The 18693-nt window shown below is 39.6% G+C and overlaps 1 protein-coding gene across 14 annotated transcripts in view; it reads left to right on the top strand.

The window, feature by feature from the left end:
• Mctp1 (multiple C2 domains, transmembrane 1) overlaps positions 1 to 18693 on the top strand; it is a 650923-nt gene that overhangs the window by 293990 nt on the left and 338240 nt on the right. For all 14 annotated transcript variants that reach the window (XM_006517462.4, XM_006517466.4, XM_006517464.4 and 11 more), the window contains exon 3: positions 12137 to 12279. In XM_006517462.4, coding sequence (XP_006517525.3) covers positions 12137 to 12279 — 143 coding nt within the window. The remainder of the gene's footprint in view (positions 1 to 12136; positions 12280 to 18693) is intronic.

Here is an 18693-nt window from a genome sequence, read left to right on the forward strand (position 1 = left end):
TGCTGAATGTAAGAATGAGTTAGACACATAATTAGACTTTTTATTTTGGTACTATTATTAAAGTACATGACATAACCAAGAGTCTATCTGAAAGGCATCTCAATACTGCTCTAAATGTGCCAAATTCCAATGATGAGCTAAGCATGATTTTAAGCCCTCAGAATCATAGTTTCAGTAAAGAAGTTATTTAAATAAACTTGACCACTTTAGATAGTTTCAAAATTGGTCTTGAAAGCAGTTTTAAAACTAAATATTAACAAAGTTTCCTTGTTAAGAACTTTAAATATGTTTGCTTTTTCATCGAACAGGGAGATCTGTTTTTACTTAATTTTGTATTTGTGATCATAAACTACTAAGCACAGAAACCCTGTGAGTAAGACATTGAGCAGAGGAAACACTTCATCCTGCTCTTGCCTGTCCAGTCTCTGTTGGATGAAAGGAGGTCAGTTTTGATCCAGTCATAAAAGGAAGCTTTCACCCACTTCCTGTTGTCTCAAACACTTATCATTTCTTTGTAGTAAGGACATGTAAATATTTTCTTCAGCCAATTTTGAATGATATAAAATAATGGCTGAATCTATCCCATTTACCTGCCTATGTTTGGCTACCAACTGAGGACCAACTGTTTTTTTTTTCTTTCCATTTTTTATTAGGTATTTAGCTCATTTACATTTCCAATGCTATACCAAAAGTCCCCCATACCCACCCACCTCCACTCCCCTACCCGCCCACTCCCCCTTTTTGGCCCTGGCGTTCCCCTGTTCTGGGGCATATAAAGTTTGTGTGTCCAATGGGCCTCTCTTTCCAGTGATGGCCGACTAGGCCATCTTTTGATACATATGCAGCTAGAGTCAAGAGCTCCGGGGTACTGGTTAGTTCATAATGTTGATCCACCTATAGGGTTGCAGATCCCTTTAGCTCCTTGGGTACTTTCTCTAGCTCCTCCATTGGGAGCCCTGTGATCCATCCATTAGCTGACTGTGGGCATCCACTTCTGTGTTTGCTAGGCCCCGGCATAGTCTCACAAGAGACAGCTACATCTGGGTCCTTTCGATAAAATCTTGCTAGTGTATGCAATGGTGTCAGCGTTTGGATGCTGATTATGGGGTGGATCCCTGGATAATGCAGTCTCTACATGGTCCATCCTTTCATCTCAGCTCCAAACTTTGTCTCTGTAACTCCTTCCAAGGGTGTTTTGTTCCCACTTCTAAGGAGGGGCATAATGTCCACACTTCAGTCTTCATTTTTCTTGAGTTTCATGTGTTTAGGAAATTGTATCTTATATCTTGGGTATCCTAGGTTTTGGGCTAATATCCACTTATCAGTGAGTACATATTGTGTGAGTTCCTTTGTGAATGTGTTACCTCACTCAGGATGATGCCCTCCAGGTCCATCCATTTGGCTAGGAATTTCATAAATTCATTCTTTTTAATAGCTGAGTAGTACTCCATTGTGTAGATGTACCACATTTTCTGTATCCATTCCTCTGTTGAGGGGCATCTGGGTTCTTTCCAGCTTCTGGCTATTATAAATAAGGCTGCTATGAACATAGTGGAGCATGTGTCCTTCTTACCAGTTGGGGCATCATGCCCAGGAGAGGTATTGCTGGATCCTCCGGTAGTACTATGTCCAATTTTCTGAGGAACCGCCAGACTGATTTCCAGAGTGGTTGTACAAGCCTGCAATCCCACCAACAATGGAGGAGTGTTCCTCTTTCTCCACATTCTCGCCAGCATCTGCTGTCACCTGAATTTTTGATCTTAGACATTCTGACTGGTGTGAGGTGGAATCTCAGGGTTGTTTTGATTTGCATTTCCCTGATGATTAAGGATGTTGAACATTTTTTCAGGTGCTTCTCTGCCATTCGGTATTCCTCAGGTGAGAATTCTTTGTTCAGTTCTGAGCCCCATTTTTTAATGGGGTTATTTGATTTTCTGAAGTCCACCTTCTTGAGTTCTTTATATATGTTGGATATTAGTCCCCTATCTGATTTAGGATAGGTAAAGAGAGGACCAACTGTTAAAATGCTCAAGACTGTAAGGAATATCTCATTTAGACCACCACAAGGTCTTATGAGCCTTTCTCCATTTTATGAGGAATTATTGGTGCAGGTCCTGTACAGGTAACCACAGCTTCAGTGGGCTCATATTGAATCACTCTACCATGTACAGAGGACACATTTTCACAGCAATCCTCTCCCCACATCTGAGATCTTTTTGCCCCTCTTGCATATTATTACCGGAGGCCTGGCCTGGGGTGTATATAGATTCTTTTAGAAAGAAATTCTTTGTCAAGTTAACTGTAGTAGTTTGTAGCCTTGTGAATTACAAGTATGCCTGCTGCCTCACCAGTGAACATGAAAACATTGGAGGTAGATCTGTTAGAGCAGTTGCTTATCTATAACAGCCCCGGAGTGCCAACACTACTTGGGAAGAGCCCCTTTGTCCATTCTCCTCTTTGGCAGCTACCTCACCCTATGTAAAGTTACTCTTTAGTCATGTTTTTCAGGAAAATGTCTGAATGTTATAGATGTCTTTCTTCTCAGAGTCTGGAAGCTTTTGTATTTCCACTACCAGTGTGAGGTCAAGAGTTGACTGAGCTAAGTCTATGCAATCAAAACCTCAGGAGGCTTCCATGTTCTGGAAAACATCCAATGTTGCTTCATTTTGGAATCTTTTGTTTTGGTGAGAATGCCTAATGTGAATTTTACTTCCTTACCAAATTTCTAAGTATACACACATTTTCATCAATTATAGGCACACTACAGTATAGTATACGCAACATACTCTGATTACAAAACCCAACTTCTACTGCTCACCCTCAGGACACAGCTTCTCTGATTCACTGAGGTTATTTAATGACAACTACCTCATATTCATGAAGTGTGTGAAAACATGCTTCCAGGTTTCCTTTTAAAAAGCTTAAATAATCTAATATTACAAGTACATGCCACATTTTTTTTCCTTACTCACCTTTCAGTGCACACCTGGGTTGTATTCATGTCTTGGCTATGGCATGTAGTACTGTAGTGACCATGGGTTATTTCTTCAACTACTCATTTTCAGTTACCCCAAGTGAGTTTGCTAGGCCATATTTTTATATTGTCTCCTTCTCCCGCTTCTCTCCCTCCTCCTCCTTTCTTCCTTTTTCCACCTATTTCTTCTTTGTCGCCTCTATGTTGCTTTCCACAGTAGTGCACCCTCTTCATTCCTGCCCTCAGAGTTCTACAGTTTCAGCCAATTGTTGTTGATAGCTATCCTGAAAATTGTAATGTAGTTTTTCATTGTGCTTTAGATTTATGGTTTTCTGATGATTAATAATGTTTGAGTTGATATATAACTTCGCACATTCGTGTAAATATTTCTTATTTGGAGATATTTCTGAAGGAAGATGAAATATTGTAACTTGTTTAGGAGCCCACGGCCCCGGCCTGAGACTGAGAACAGAGCAGAACAGCCCCCAGGCATGCCAGGGCAGGGCTGTTGTTAAGGCATTCCTAAGAACATCTTGGCTGTAAAGATGAAAAGGTATTCAAGGACAAATAGGGATACATTATCTGGGTTGACACCATCTGGCTGGAACCTCCCCTCAATCCGAGGACAAGCAGGGCTATCTTGTCTGAGTCAGCACCACCTGGCTGGAACCTCCCCCGCTGTCTATTACCCCTTGGCGCCAGGTAAAGCCATACATCAACTGGTTGTTATGTGAACAAAGATAAGCCCCCAGCCCACAGGAACAAAGCCCTGATGCCCCTTCTTGCTGACCTGTAATCTTTCTGTTACTGTTTAAATGAACCAATCCCGTACCTTTGTCAAAATTCCTCGTACTACTAGCCCTTTGCTTCTTTAAAAACCCCTAGCTTCCGAGCCCCAGGGTCGACTCCCCTGCCTCCAATGTGAGGTAAGTGTCGGCCCAGAGCTCTGCCAATAAAGCCTCGTGCGTGTTACAACAAGAGAGGATTCTTGTGTTCGTGGGTGCTTCCTGTCCCTGGACTAGAGTGGGGGGTCCCCTTATTTGGGGTCCTACAATTTCTATTTAAATATTTCACTGGTTAAAAAAAATCAGATTGTTAGTGTTTGCCACCAACTGGTAGAAACTCCTTATTTCTTAAAATACTTCCTCCCTATCTGATATATATTACAAATGTCTTCTTCAATTCTGTAGGCTTTTTATTCTATTCATTGTATCTCTTATGGTACAGAAAATGGTTCAGTTTAATGTAGTTTCTCTTGCATATTTTGACTTTTATTGTCTATACTATATCCAGAACAATATTGCCAAGACCAAGATTGTAATTTTTTTATCCTCTTCCCTATACTTCTTAGTCTCAGTCTTGAGAGTCTAAGTCTTGAGTCAGTTTTGGTCCTTTTATGTATGATATAGGATAAAGCTTGACCACAAAATAGGAAGGGTCTAGTTAAGAAAAATGAAGGAGCAGTCATGAGTGGGAGGGGAATAAGAGACGGCAATTGGGGTGAACCTGTTCATAGCATTGTATACATATATGAAATTGGCAAATTTTAACATTTGTGCAAAAGAAAAGTCCCTAAATTTTAGAAAACAGTGCAGAAGCATGTCTTTATGGCCTTTGGTATTCATAAGCAACAATAATAAAGCAAAACCATTAAAGAATGTTGGCTTCTTTTCTTTTGTATGTGAACATTGAGTTTTTGTATATGGATATTGTAGTTTTCATCAGTGTTCTGGATTTTGAAAGGATGGGTATGTGTGTATACTTTTCTTTATAATGAGAAAGCATAGAAACAATTGATGTCCTTTAAAAGAAACAGTTGGATCATAGAGTTTAGAAAGAAGCACTAGGCATTCTCTAGGTCTACGCTACAATTTTTAAAGCATATATCTGTAATTTTAAAATAAGATTAATGCTTCTAAAAACAAATCCTGAAATGGAAGCTCTGACAGCAGATATAATATATGGATATAATAGGAAAGAAAGTCTGGATTTAGTCTCCATATTCTCTGCCCCTGTCATTTTGTCATCACTGTAAACTATTTTAATGAGGCTTCTGATACAGATAATAACAATCAAGCATATTTTGCTAGAAAAAGCCTGGGAACTCAGAGACATGAAGTACAGCCACACTGACTTAGTTTTGACAACAGCAGCAGACTGGACAGGAATTTGGTAAACATGACTGCCACCTTGTGGTTTAATGAAATATTACAACAAAATAGAACTTGGGCTTTAGTCATTTTTCTGAGATTTAAAACATTATTATTATTATTATTATTATTATTATTATTATTATTATTATTATTATTATTATTATATTACCTTCTTCTCCTCCTCTTCCTCCTCTACTCCCCCTTCTTCTTTTTCTTCTTTTTCCTCCTCCTCCTCCTCCTCCTCCTCCTCCTCGTCTTCTTCTTCTTCTTCTTCTTCTTCTTCTTCTTCTTCTTCTTCTTCTTCTTCTTCTTCTTCTTCTTCTTCTTCTTCTTCTTCTTCTTCCTCTTCACCATCATATCCCTACTAAGAGCTTATTGTCAATTATTGGCTTGGAAATACTTTGAATTCCAAAATGCTAGAAGACTTAATAACTGGAGATTCTGTAGAAAATAATAACTTCCCACATCCTGTAAAAATGCATTATAAGATTGAACAAGCTCTCATTTTTTCAGGAGTTATCTAATAATTATGAGTTCCAAAAGATGCATCTCAGAAAGTTAACTCCCATCCCTCCTCGTTTTGACAGCACAAATCATAAGGGGCCAAGCCTTGCAGACTAGGACGGGATGCTTTCTTCTAAAGCACCATTTTCTACATGTGCCTGACTGTAGAGCTTATCTGAAAACTATAGTAGCTCGTGATATCACTGACAATGTTTTCCTGAGTTAAGCCTTACATAGACTTCCAAACATAGATGATAAGCGCATTGTGTATGAATATTTTACTGAACTGAGCTGGAGAAAATAAGATCCCCCATTCTGCATATTGAAATCACAAGCAATGAAGGTTTAGAACTATTAATGTCTATCAATCATCTAAACACAGACTAGATTATGGTTATTACTAGGGGATGAAGAGGCGATGTTCAATGATTGCTGGGATTGTACATAGCATAATTATATGCAGCATAATTGTATATAGCATTGTAGCTAAACATGCTATTATGTATTTTTAAATACTTCAAGGAAAGGAAAGATTATTTTATATATTCTTACTACAAATAATATTAAAAGCTGTACTGGAGAAAGCTTTGGAAAAGTGATGGATATGTTATGCCCTTGAGGGCAATGGTGATGTTCTGTGTTCTGTTGAGTTTTATACATTATACATTACATTTTCAAGTATGGGATATACTTTATGTTTTTCAAACAGTTAAATATATTGGCAAATGCTAAAGTTAAAAATGCAGAGAGATAAATGTTGGGCTATCTATTTTTCCCTAGACTCTGTCATGCAGCAAATCCTGACTCTCACAGAGATCTTATCCAATGGCAGAAAAGTACACAGTAACCAAGAAGATATTCAAATTGGAAATGTGGACATGCAAATTTATCTTCCACAACACATGTAAATTGAAACTTTATTCAGATGGGACATTGAGGAAGGTAATTTTTAAATGAATTTGGAGAATCAGAAAGCATCAGTCAGGCGAAGGAAAATAAGAGATAGGAAGTTGCAGGACTTGAAGAAGGTAAGCTTGCAGGCATACACAAAAACCAGGCACACAGAAAGGATGGTGCACACCCTAATCCCTGCATTTGGGACCCAGAGGTGAGGATTATCAGAAGTTCAAAGTCCTCCTCAGCTGCATATTGAGTTCTGGGATACACAGAAGTATCTTGTAGTAATAAGGCAGTCAGAACATGATAAGGAGCCCAAGGTGGTGCTCTTCCTACAGGCTGCTTCACAGATCTTCCTGCAAGATTGCTGTGCTATGAGTATCCTGTACCCTTCAAAATTCAAATGTTAACCTTATTCTAGTAAGGAGGAAGTGGAGTAAAGAGATAGATAATCAGGGGGACTCTCATAAGTAGTATTAGAACTTTTACAGAAGAAGCAGAAGCCATGATCTTCTGCCATGTGATTTGACATGTGTAGATCTAAGAGCAGGCCTCCAGATTCTAAAACCCTGGTGACTAGATCTAGATACTCCTTAGAAAAGTTTGAGATCAATTTCTGCGTTCTTAAGCTATGCAGTTTAAGTATGTTTTGTTGTAGCAACATGGAGAGAACCAAAAGCTGTTGAGATGTGTTAATCAAAATTTGGAAGAACTGCTTGTAGTTTTAAAGGTCGGTCAGGACCTTTAAATCGATATATAAGAACAAGATGTACATATTAATAGGATAAATGTAAATGATTAATAAGTAAGGACATTGTATAATAATTAGGATATGTGTATTTATTGTAAACATTTATTATTTTTATTTTATTTTCAGATTTTTTATGGTAAAAAAAAGAGTGTATATCTAGAATTAGCCATCTGCATTCAGTCTAGATGATCCCAATCTTTTTGTTTTTGTTTTCGAAGACAGTGTTTCTCTGTGCGGTCCTGGCTGTCCTGGAACTCACTATGTAGACCAGGCTGGCCTTGAACTCAGAAATCTGCCTGTCTCTGCCTCCCAAGTGCTGGGATTAAAGGCGTGCACCACCACACCGGGGCAGATGATCCCAATCTTGTTGGCAACATCTAGCGCATCATAATCAGGAGCCAAGTGAACATCCGCCTTCTTCTCTCCATTGGGCCTTATCAGGGTATTGACTTTGGCCACATCAATGTCATAGAGTTTCTTGACAGCCTGTTTGATCTGATGCTTGTTAGCCTTGACATCCACAATGAACAGAAGACTGTTGTTGTCCTCTATTTTCTTCATGACTGACTCAGTGTTCAGTGGGAAATTGATGATAGCATAGTGGTCAAGCTTGTTTCTCTTGGGTGCACTCTTTCGAGGATATTTTGGCCGCCTCCGGAGCTGCAGAGTCTTCAGCCGCCAGAAAGTGGGTGATGTTCGGATCTTCTTTTTGTGGCTGTGGTCGCCTTTCAGCACTGCCTTCTTACCTTGCAAGGCCTTGCTTTGGCTTCAGCTTTGGGAGGGGCAGGAGCTTCCTTCTTTGCTAGATTCTGCGCCATCTTGGCGAAAAGGCTATTTTCAATTTTTAAAAAATTTCATGTATATGAGTGTTTTGCCTACATGCATGTATTTGTACCACACGTGTGCTTGTGCCTGAGGAAATCAGAAGAGGCATTGAATCACCTGAAACTGGAGTTATGGGGAGTTGGTATCCACCTTGTAGGCACTGAAAATCAAACCCCTGTCCTCAAAGGATAGGAAGTGTTCATAACTGCTGACCATCTCTCCAGCCCAATGTTCTTTCTTTTTATGGTAAAAATCTCAAAATCCTTTCTTCTGGTTTGAGGTAGGTAGTACTGTGGTATCTGCATTCACCCTACCATGGAGTAGTCTGCCCGAACTTCTTGCTCATATGTAACTCTACTGCAGTGCCCACTGACCAGCCTTTTCTCGTGTCTTACTGCATTGCCATCCCTAATCTCGGGTAACCTTAACTTGTAAGTCTCAACTTCCATATGATGAGCTTTGTTAGAGTTCATATAGTAGAGCATTCAGTGTTTGACTTTCAGGGCCTGCCTGGCTTATTTCACTTAACATAATGATCTTTTGGTCGATCTGTGCTGTCACAAATAATAGGATTTCACTACTGAATAGTAATGTATTGTATATATCTACTACATTTACACTATGTAGTCATCAGCTGAAGACGCTGGTAATTTTTTTCCATCTTGGCTATTATTCAGAGGGAAGCTGCAGAGAACATGGGAAAATGCAGATGTCTCTTCAACATGTGGGATGATTAAGGATTTTGAACATTTTTTCAGCAGTATTCCTCAGTTGAGAATTCTTTGTTTAGCTCTGTACCCCATTTTTTAACAGGGTTATTTGATTTTCTGGAGTCCATCTTCTTGAGTTCCTTATATATATTGGGTATTAGTCCCATATCTGATTTAGGATTGATAAAAATCCTTTCCCATTCTGTTGATTATTTTTTTTTTCTTATTGACAGTATCTTTTGCCTTATAGAACCCTTACAATTTTATGAGGTCCCATTTGTTGATTCTTGATCTTACAGCACCAGCCATTGTTGTTCTGTTTTGGGATTTTTTCCCCTGTTCCCATATCTTTGAGGATTCCCCACTTTCTCCTTTATAAATTTCAGTGTCTCTGGTTTTATGTGGAGTTCTTTGATCCACTTAGACTTGATCTTTGTACAAGGAGATAAAAATGGATCAATTCACATTCTTCTATATGATAACCGCCAGTTGTGCCAGCACAGTTTGCTAAAAAACGCTGTCTTTTTTCCACTGGATGGTTTTAGCTCCTTTGTCAAAGATCAAGTGACCATAGGTGTGTGGGTTCATTTCTGGGTCTTCAGATCTATTCCATTGATCTACCTGTCTGTTGCTGTACCAGTACCATGCAGGTTTTATTTTGTGTTTTTTGGTTTTTTTTTTTTATCACAATTGCTCTGTAGTACAGCTTGAGATCAGGCATGGTGATTCCCCCAGAGGTTCTTGTATTGTTGAGAACAGTTTTTGCTATCCTAGGTTTTTTGTTATTTCAGATGAATTTGCAAATTGCCCTTTCTAACTCTGTGAAGAATTGAGTTGGAATTTTGATGGGGATTGCATTGAATCTGTAGATTTGCTTTCAGTTATATAGCCATTTTCACTATGTGAATCCTGCCAATCCATGAGCATGGGAGATCTTTCCATCTTCTGAGATCTTCATTGATTTCTTTCTTCAGAGACTTGAAGTTCTTATCATTCAGATCATTCACTTCCTTAGTAAGAGTCACACCAAAGGATTTTATATTATTTGTGACTATTGTGAAGGGTGTTGTTTCCCTAATTTCTTTCTCAGCCTGTTTATCCTTTGTGTAAAGAAAGGCCACTGATTTGTTTGAGTTAATTTTATATCCAGCTACTTCACTGAAGCTGTTTATGAAGTTTAGGAGAACCCTGGTGGAATTTTTAGGGTCACTTATATATACTATCAGATCATCTGCAAATAGTGATATTTTGACTTCTTCCTTTCCAATTTGTATCCCCTTTATCTCCTGTTGTTGTCTAATTGCTCTGGCTAGGACTTCAAGTACTATATTGTATAGGTAGGGAGAAAGTGGGCAGCCTTGTCTAGTCCCTGATTTTAGTGGGATTGCTTCTAGTTTCTCTCCCTTTACTTTGATGTTGGCTACTGGATTGCTGTATATTGCTTTTATTATGTTTAGGTATGGGCCTTGAATTCCTGATCTTTCCAAGACTTTTGCCATGAATGGGTGTTGGATTTTGTCAAATGCTTTCTCAGCATCTAATCTAATGAGATGATCATGTGGTTTTTGTCTTTGAGTTTGTTTATATATTGGATTACATTGATGGATTTTCATATATTAAACCATCCCTGCATCCCATGAAATGAAGCCTACTTGGCCAGGATGGATGATCATTTTGATGTGTTCTTGGATTCAGTTTGCGAGTATTTTATTGAGTATTTTTGCATCAATATCCATAAGGGAAATTGGTCTGAAGTTCTCTTTCTTTGTTAGGTCTTTATGTGGTTCAGGTATCAGAGTAATTGTGGCTTCATAGAATGATTGTGTAGAGTACCTTCTGTTTCTATATTTTGGAATAGTTTGAAGAGAATTGGAATTAGATCTTCTTTGAAGGTGTGATAGAACTCTGCACTGAACCCATCTGGTCCTGGGCTTTTTTTGTTTGGGAGACTATTGATGACTGCTTCTCTTTCTTTAGGGGCATGGGACTGTTTAGATGCAACAGTTCTTGTAATTCCATGTTCTTGGTTCTCTAAGAAGCTTCGGCTATAACCGAGACCAGTTATCGTAGGATCCTGGACATACTAGGGCTCCTGTGACGTGGAGAGATCTCTTGGGACCATGGGACTGTCTGCCCAGTTCTTGCCCAAGGTGGCCCAGTGCTGGTACTGACTGGAAAGGATTTTTATTTTTCTAATTCTGGCTTACTTCCTTTAAGTTAGATAATACTTCACTATGAATATATATCTCATTATCTTCATGTATCCTGTTATGGTCACTGATTTCATACCGTGGCTACTATGAATATTGCTACAGTAAACAGAAATGTATAGTGTTTGTCTCTATGGTGTGTTTCTTTATAGTTTTGTGGATATGTGCCCAGGAATCAGGTACCTGGGTCCTTTGGTAGTTCTGTTTTTAGGATTTTATTTATCATTTTTTTCATAGTGAATACTGAACCTAAGGTCTTAAAAATGCTCAGAAATTATTCTATATAGTTCTATATTAAGGGTTATACCTTTCCCCTCTATTTTTATTTGTTTGTTTGTTTGTTTGTTTGTTTGTTTTTGTGGAAATTCCATGCTCAGAAAATACATGAAGAACTGACAGCTGGGATTACATGATGTTAAAATGCTCACACCAGAGGAACAAGTAAATGAATAAAGAGACAGTCTGTAAAATGGGAAGAAAATCTTTGCTACCTACATATGTAATGGACTTGATTCCAGAATATATAAAACTAATATATATATATAAAACTAAAAAAACCAAATACTACAAACAAACAAAAATCTACCCAATTAGTAAAGTGAGTTTTAATGCAAAGGATAGAAAATTCTCAACAGTTCCACTGCAGCTGCAACTGTTTCCCATACGTTTACTGTTATAAATGTATGGGAAGAGGTGCTCTGCATTCTTAGCTGCTGCAGTTAGGGAAATGGAAATTAAAGTTATGGTGAGATCTTCTATTTTGCTGAGGTAGATGGCTTTCATGAAGAAAGTAAACAACAGCACAGTCTTTTGAAGATGCAGGGGAAGGAGAGTCCTCAACTACTGTTGTCAAATGGAAATCAGTTCTGCCACCATGAAAGCAATCCTTGTTCTAAAAGACCAGGGCAAGTTTGAAGGATTGTGCTCAGAAGGGAAAGTAGTAACATGGTGATGATTTGACCTTACTTCAGTACTTGAGAAAATTTCCTCCCTTTCCTGTGCAATAGATCTCCATTAACATTTTCTCTTTAATTCCTTTGGTGTTGCAGTGAACAGGTATCTTGATTCCATAGAGAGGCATGGCTGATGTAGATCATGTGTCTCTTCAACAGGGACAAGCGATCCGTATGTGAAGTTTAAAATTGGAAGAAAAGAAGTTTTTAGAAGCAAAATTATCCACAAGAACCTAAATCCTGTGTGGGAGGAAAAGGCTTGCGTGCTCATTGACCATCTTAGAGAGCCACTATATATCAAGGTGAGCTATTTCTTTACTTTTCCGCTAAGAAATCTGACACAGAAATCTTTGTTAATGGTTGTTTCTCACGTGTCTGAAGAGACTCTTCCCCAGTGACTACTACTAACAGTTTTCATCCAAGATGAAATGGAGGGGAGAGGACACTGATTTGTAACATTTCTGTGGGTAGACATTTAGGACAACTTGAAACTCATCTCCTGATTTGTGCTGTCAACTGACCTAGTGTAGTTTGGGAACACGTGAAAATATTATAAGTTTCCAAATAATCTAGCATGAAGGAAACCAGCATTTCTGGCTTTTTTTCTGTTTGTTTGTTTAATTGTGGTATTTATGGTTTTCTTGTGGGAGCCACAGGTTATGAGGGCTGTGGCTTTCTCTTCTCACCTTAGGATAGATTCACCCAATAGTATAAAGTTTTCCCAAAATTCGGAATCCCTTTCACAAAAATGTCACTTCCCCTGTTGTGTCCAAAGCTTCTATTTAACCAAATATTATGAATATATGTATATCATCTTTGCGCAAAACAATAGATAGCATTGTGTTAATGTTGAATTAGTAGATTCACAGACTAGTGCTTAATCTTAGTTCAGATTTCAAGTTCAAAGTAGCAGAACTCACTGATCTGGCAGTTTACTTCTTGAAATGTGTATAGAGGATGCCACATGTGTGCACTGACCAAAATCTAGCAGTATTGATACCTGTTAACACAAGTGACATCCCATTTTCTCTGCCTACCAGCTCTGGCCTACTGTCCATGGTTGTATCTAAAGGCCATTATTCTGAGAAAGTTCCTGAGGCTCCTTTGGCAGTAGATGATAAAGATAAGTACTTAAGAAACAAACAACAGCAAGAAAGCCCAACAAGACTACTTTGCTTTTAATGAAACTTAGCACTTCCTCTTCAAGCAAGATGACTTTAACTGAGGTCACCAACCCCCACGTAAAAAGCCAGAAGTGGCTATATGCATTTGTAACCTCGGTTCATGGGGATGAAGATAGGCAGAACTCCAGAGATCACTGGCAAACCAAACTAGTCAAAACATCAAGTTTCAGGTCCCATGGAGAAAAAAAAAACATATCTCACATATATATATATACACATATATATATATGTATATGTATATATATACATACATACATACACACACATATATATATTTATATTTATGTGAATGGACAGAATAAATACCTATGCACATACATATGTACATACATGTATACATACATATAGTAGAGAGAAATTAAAGAATATACTGCCTGATGTCAACCTTTGGCCTCTGCAGATACATATATGGGTATGTGCACCACATATGCACACACATACACACACACACACACACACACACACACACAAGTAAGTATGCATCCAGTAGTTTAGCAAAAAGCTAAAATAATAAAATAAATAAAATAAAATTAAGAAAAATAAAAAAGGAAAGAAAGTTAAGCTCTTTAATGGTATAAAAAAGGCCCATGCCTTGTAATAAATGAGATCTGGCAAGTACATAATGAGGAATCTTCTTCCTTTCTAGCTCAGGGGACCATATATGACCTGCAATGAAGTTAATGGAATCATTAGGCCTTAGAAACATTCCTGGAATTTCTCTGCTTCATGTAAACAAACAATAGTTTGAACTTGCTCCTAGTGGGCATTGGGACAGCTCTGCATTAGATATGAAACCACTTGCCATGAGCTAAGTGAATTGTGTAATGCTTGGTACAGAATAATTTCCTTCCTGGTGACTAAACACTCCCATGCTCACAATGTTCAATATAGCCTTGAACCAAGACTCAAAACAATCAAAGATCTCTTTACATATCACACTGTAGAGTCCTGATAAAGAATCTACTTGTAGGGTTAGATATTTTTTTATCAACCTATTTTTAATAAGGGTTTTAAATGCTTTAACACCCCATTCTACCCACTGTCTAAAGATGGGGGAGAAAAGATGGTAAAAAGGACAAGGGGACATGGACCTGTTTAGAAGTACTTCTTTGGGGGTGATTCAAATCTTCATTGTCGGGATACCAAACAAGAATAGCAGTGGTGGCAAGATCCAGCAGAAACAGCCAAATCAGCACAAGTCAGTGGGAGCAACCAGAACCAGCCTGTGCACCAGAAGTACTCTGCTGTCCCTCTTTCAACCAAGTAAAGATTAACAAAGATGTGAGACCATTGAAGCATTGCAAGACTTGCTATGCAAGTACCACTTCACTGTCTGCTAGGTGCTATTTATATTCTCTCCAAACATCATGTGTCTTCCTCGTATGAGTCTGTATCACATGACACAACCAAAAACTTCTACCTCACCTACTGAAAAAGAACAAGAATCATATTGAAAGTAAGCCCAAATACAAAGACCATATGTTTCACCAGACAAGAAATTACCATTGTCCAAATGAGGGTTAAAGGAAGGTCCATAGGCAAGACAGTGGGATGGGTGGGCATGGCAGCACTTGGGAGACAGGAACAGGAGGATCACCGCAAGTTTGAGACCAAATTTGTTTACATAGTGAGCTCTAGGCTATCAAGGGCAATTACAAAGGCCTGTCTCTAAAGAACAACAAAACCCCAAAGCCTTAAAACTAGAGGAGAATACTGTACATGTTAAGTACAGAAAGCCTTACAGGATAAAAAGCTATCAGGAAACTAGTATTTGAAATGAAATCGACTGTATAATAGAGAAACTTACTATATCTACTCAAGTTATTCATTCTATAAATATAAAATAATTTAGGAGAGGTATTTATTTATTTATTGGATATTTTCTTTATTTATATTTCACCTTTCCTAGTTCCCCCCTTCCCCAGTTCACCCCTATCCCATCTCCCCTCCCCCTGCTTCTATAAGAGTGTTCCCCCACCCACCCACCCACCTTCCTACCTTCCGATTTTCCTACACTGTGGCATCGAGCCTTCACAGGACCAAGGGCCTCTCCTCCCAGTGATGTCCAACAAGGCCTTCCTCTGCTACATATGCTGCTGGAGCCATGTGTCCCTCCATGTGTACCCCTTGGTTGGTGGTTTAACCTAAAGCTCTGGGAGGTCTGGTTGGTTGATATTGTTGTTCTTCCTATGGGGTTGCAAATCCCTTCAGCTCTTTCAGTCCTTTATAAGTCCCCTTCTAAGACCTCTATTTAAAGTGAGTTGATTAATTTATTTTAGGAGTATATTTGTCTCTGTGCCCTGCAGACTTCAGAGCCCCACTCATATTTTTCTGGAGTCATTTAGTATGTGGACATCTATTGAAGTTTCAGCTTAGGCTGAAAGAAGAATTAAGCCAAATTTTATTAAAAGAAAATTATGGGATTCATATGGGCACATGTGTATGGGTGTCAAGTCCATGAATGTATACATATGACTTATGTGGCAACCAGAGGTCTTTAACTAGCATGTTGCTCATTTACTCTCCACCTTTTTAAAAACATTTTATTGATTCTTTGTGAGTTTTAAATCATGCATCCTAGCCCTCTCATCTCCTGTCCCCTCATATCTGCCCTTCACCTTTGCAACCTTCCCCCCAAATAACACACACACACACACACACAAAACTAAATAATACCAAACAAAACAGAAAATATCTCATCATGGAATCTGTAGCATGTCACATTATACCCCACAGTATATTCCTCTGTCCACACATCTTCACTTGCTGCTGTTCATTGCAATAAGTCATTGATTTGGTTAGAGATCTCTGGCTTCTGTGACACCATCAATATTGGATCCTTCTTCGGTCTCTTCCCAGTTATTCTGTTGTTGCCTTGCGTCATGGATAGCCTGAAGCTTTGGATCAGTAGGATTGACCCTTTCACATGTCCTAACCATTTGAAGATATAGATTTTGGGGTGGAGAACTCAGAGCTCTGGTTCTGGGCCTGGATGATAACTGAGCTGGTCAGTCCACTGGCTCTCCTTTATCTGCACCATCAGGGTGAGCTCCCAGCCACTGCTCCAGCTAGGTCACCCAGTGCTGCCACTGGCAAGAGGTAGGATTAGCTCTCCTGCTCTTATGCCCTCAAAGCCATCTATCTCACCTGCACCCCCATGTCCAGAGCCAGCTCCACTGTGTTGTCCAATCAAGGCTCAGGGTGTACTCTCCTAAGTGCTGCAGCTTATGAGGGTCTGGGCCAGCTCTCCCTACTCTCAAACCCTCAGAGTTGGCTTATCTGTGCCTTTGCCATCAGGGCTAGATTCACTGTGTTGCCCAGCCAAGGTGCTTTTTCTCCACACAGGCTTTGAGGATCTGAACATAGGCCCTTGTACTTACATGATACACATTTTAGTGACAACTATCTCCCATGTCCCAGGGTAGCCTTTTAGCCCCTGCACCAAAAGAAAATTAAAAATAAAATAAAAAAAAAAGTGGTGGTATACACCTTTAATCCCAGCATTCGGGAGGCAGAGGTAGGCGGATTTCTGAGTTCGAGGCCAGCCTGGTCTACAAAGTGAGTTCCAGGACAGCCAGGGCTATACAGAGAAACCCTGTCTCGAAAACAAACAAACAAACAAACAAACAAACAAACAAACACCTATCTCGCTGACCCCTCTATAAACTGTAGCCTCTCACATCTGTCATAGTGTTGCTGCATCTCCAGTTCTGCCACACATGTACCATTCAGCTTCTCTGTCTTTCCTGTTTCTCCATCATAAATCCATTCCTCATAGTGGCACTGGGAGCTGCCATGTGCCCCGTAGTATTCCTTTTGCCAAACAGCATTACTTGAAAATGTTCATTGCAATGAGTGGTTGGTCTGGTTTAAGGTCCCTAGCCTCTGCTACACAGTAAATACTGGACCCTTGCTGAGACTCCTCTTGGATATCCTGCTGTTATCCAGAGTCATGGAAATCCTACAGCTATGATCACTTGGGACTGGCCCTTCATGTACTCTGGCAGCTCATAGATGGGGTAGATATTAGGGTGGGCCAACTCAAAGTCATGGGTCTGGTCCTGCATTGGAGCTGAGTTGGTCAGCTGGACCTCTGCCAGGTCCCCACCATTGAGGGTTGAGGCTAGCTCAGCATAGCCCTCTGATATCAACATGGCTTCAGGCAGTAGCCTAGACCACAGACACCTGCATGGCCTTCAGTGGTAACATGTGCTACCTTCATCAAAATAGCCTTTGTTTGTATCTGGGTCCTCTACCCACTCATGGCCCTCAGCAGCTGCACAGATCTCAGGTCTAGTTATGGCCTCAGGTGTCTGGATACATATGCTAATCATGTCAACATGGCCACTGAAGGCAGCAAAGTCCGAGGATATTACAAAGGCATCAGACAGTGGCACAGATTGCATAAGTCCACATGAATCTTAGAGTTTGTTGTGGTCTAGGGCAATAGTTTGGACCACATAGTCCAACATGGCTTCTAATGGTGTCACAAACCACTATGGTCCTTTGAGGAGGTCCAATCCAGAAAGTGTACCTTTCCTTTCTTCAGCCTCCATCATTGCTCAGAGCCAAGGTGATCCCATGGCAGTGAGGAGATGTTGTACACTATCCTACTGACCCTACTGCTCAGCATGAAGACTTGAGCCCTCTCTCTCATCGGTCCCATCTTCAGTTCCATCCTTCTCCAGAGCAGTCACACACTGCTATTTTTCTGTCTTTCCCATCTCTCTACCATATACTTGATCATCACAGTGGCTTCAGCCAACCACCAGGCATAACGGGGGAGGGGTGCGGGTGTGTGGGTGTCTCACCTTTTTGTCTTTAGATTTTTAAAAAATAAATATTTTATCAGGGGAACTGAGAAGAAAATTGATTATGCTGCTTTAAGACTTTAAGACTTATCCTTTCTTGTTACAAGCAAGGTCTTTTCTTTGACAAATGAAGAGGGCAAAGATAATGGGGTTGAGGGGAAAGTACTTTATTACCTCCAGACATGATAAAAAGAGGCTTTTCTCTCATCTGATTTAGTTGTAGAAAGTCAAAAACTTAAAGATGTTCTTAAGGAACTTAAAGAACCACAACCTCAGCAATGAAGAAGCCATGTTTCCTTATTTCATTTTGGTACCAAGATTCCCTTTAGTCTCTCTCTAGATGCATATATTTTTGTTGTGCCTATGTTCTGGATGTCTATTCTGTGTGCAATTCTTTCTCTACTTCTGCCAACAGAGGGTACAAACCACCCTTTTCTCTAAATTGTTGTTCCTCATGCATGAGCCCTAAGTCTCATATAGTTGCTATATGCTGATACCCGTTTCCCCCACTCACATGTCTTTGATGTATAGCTTCCAGTTGATTCCCTCCATGTCAGCTTTATACGATCTAGAGCTACTTGGGAAGAAGACAGCTGACATTTTCCCCAATCAGATTGTTTGTGCCAATGTGTGTAAGGAATTGTCTTGATGGGTGATTGTTTTGAGGAGACCCAACCCACTCTGGGTAGTATTGAGCATAGCAGGTTGGTCTGTGTAAAGG

Source organism: Mus musculus, chromosome 13, assembly GCF_000001635.26.
Source record: "Mus musculus strain C57BL/6J chromosome 13, GRCm38.p6 C57BL/6J".
Classification (NCBI taxonomy): Eukaryota; Metazoa; Chordata; class Mammalia; order Rodentia; family Muridae; genus Mus; species Mus musculus.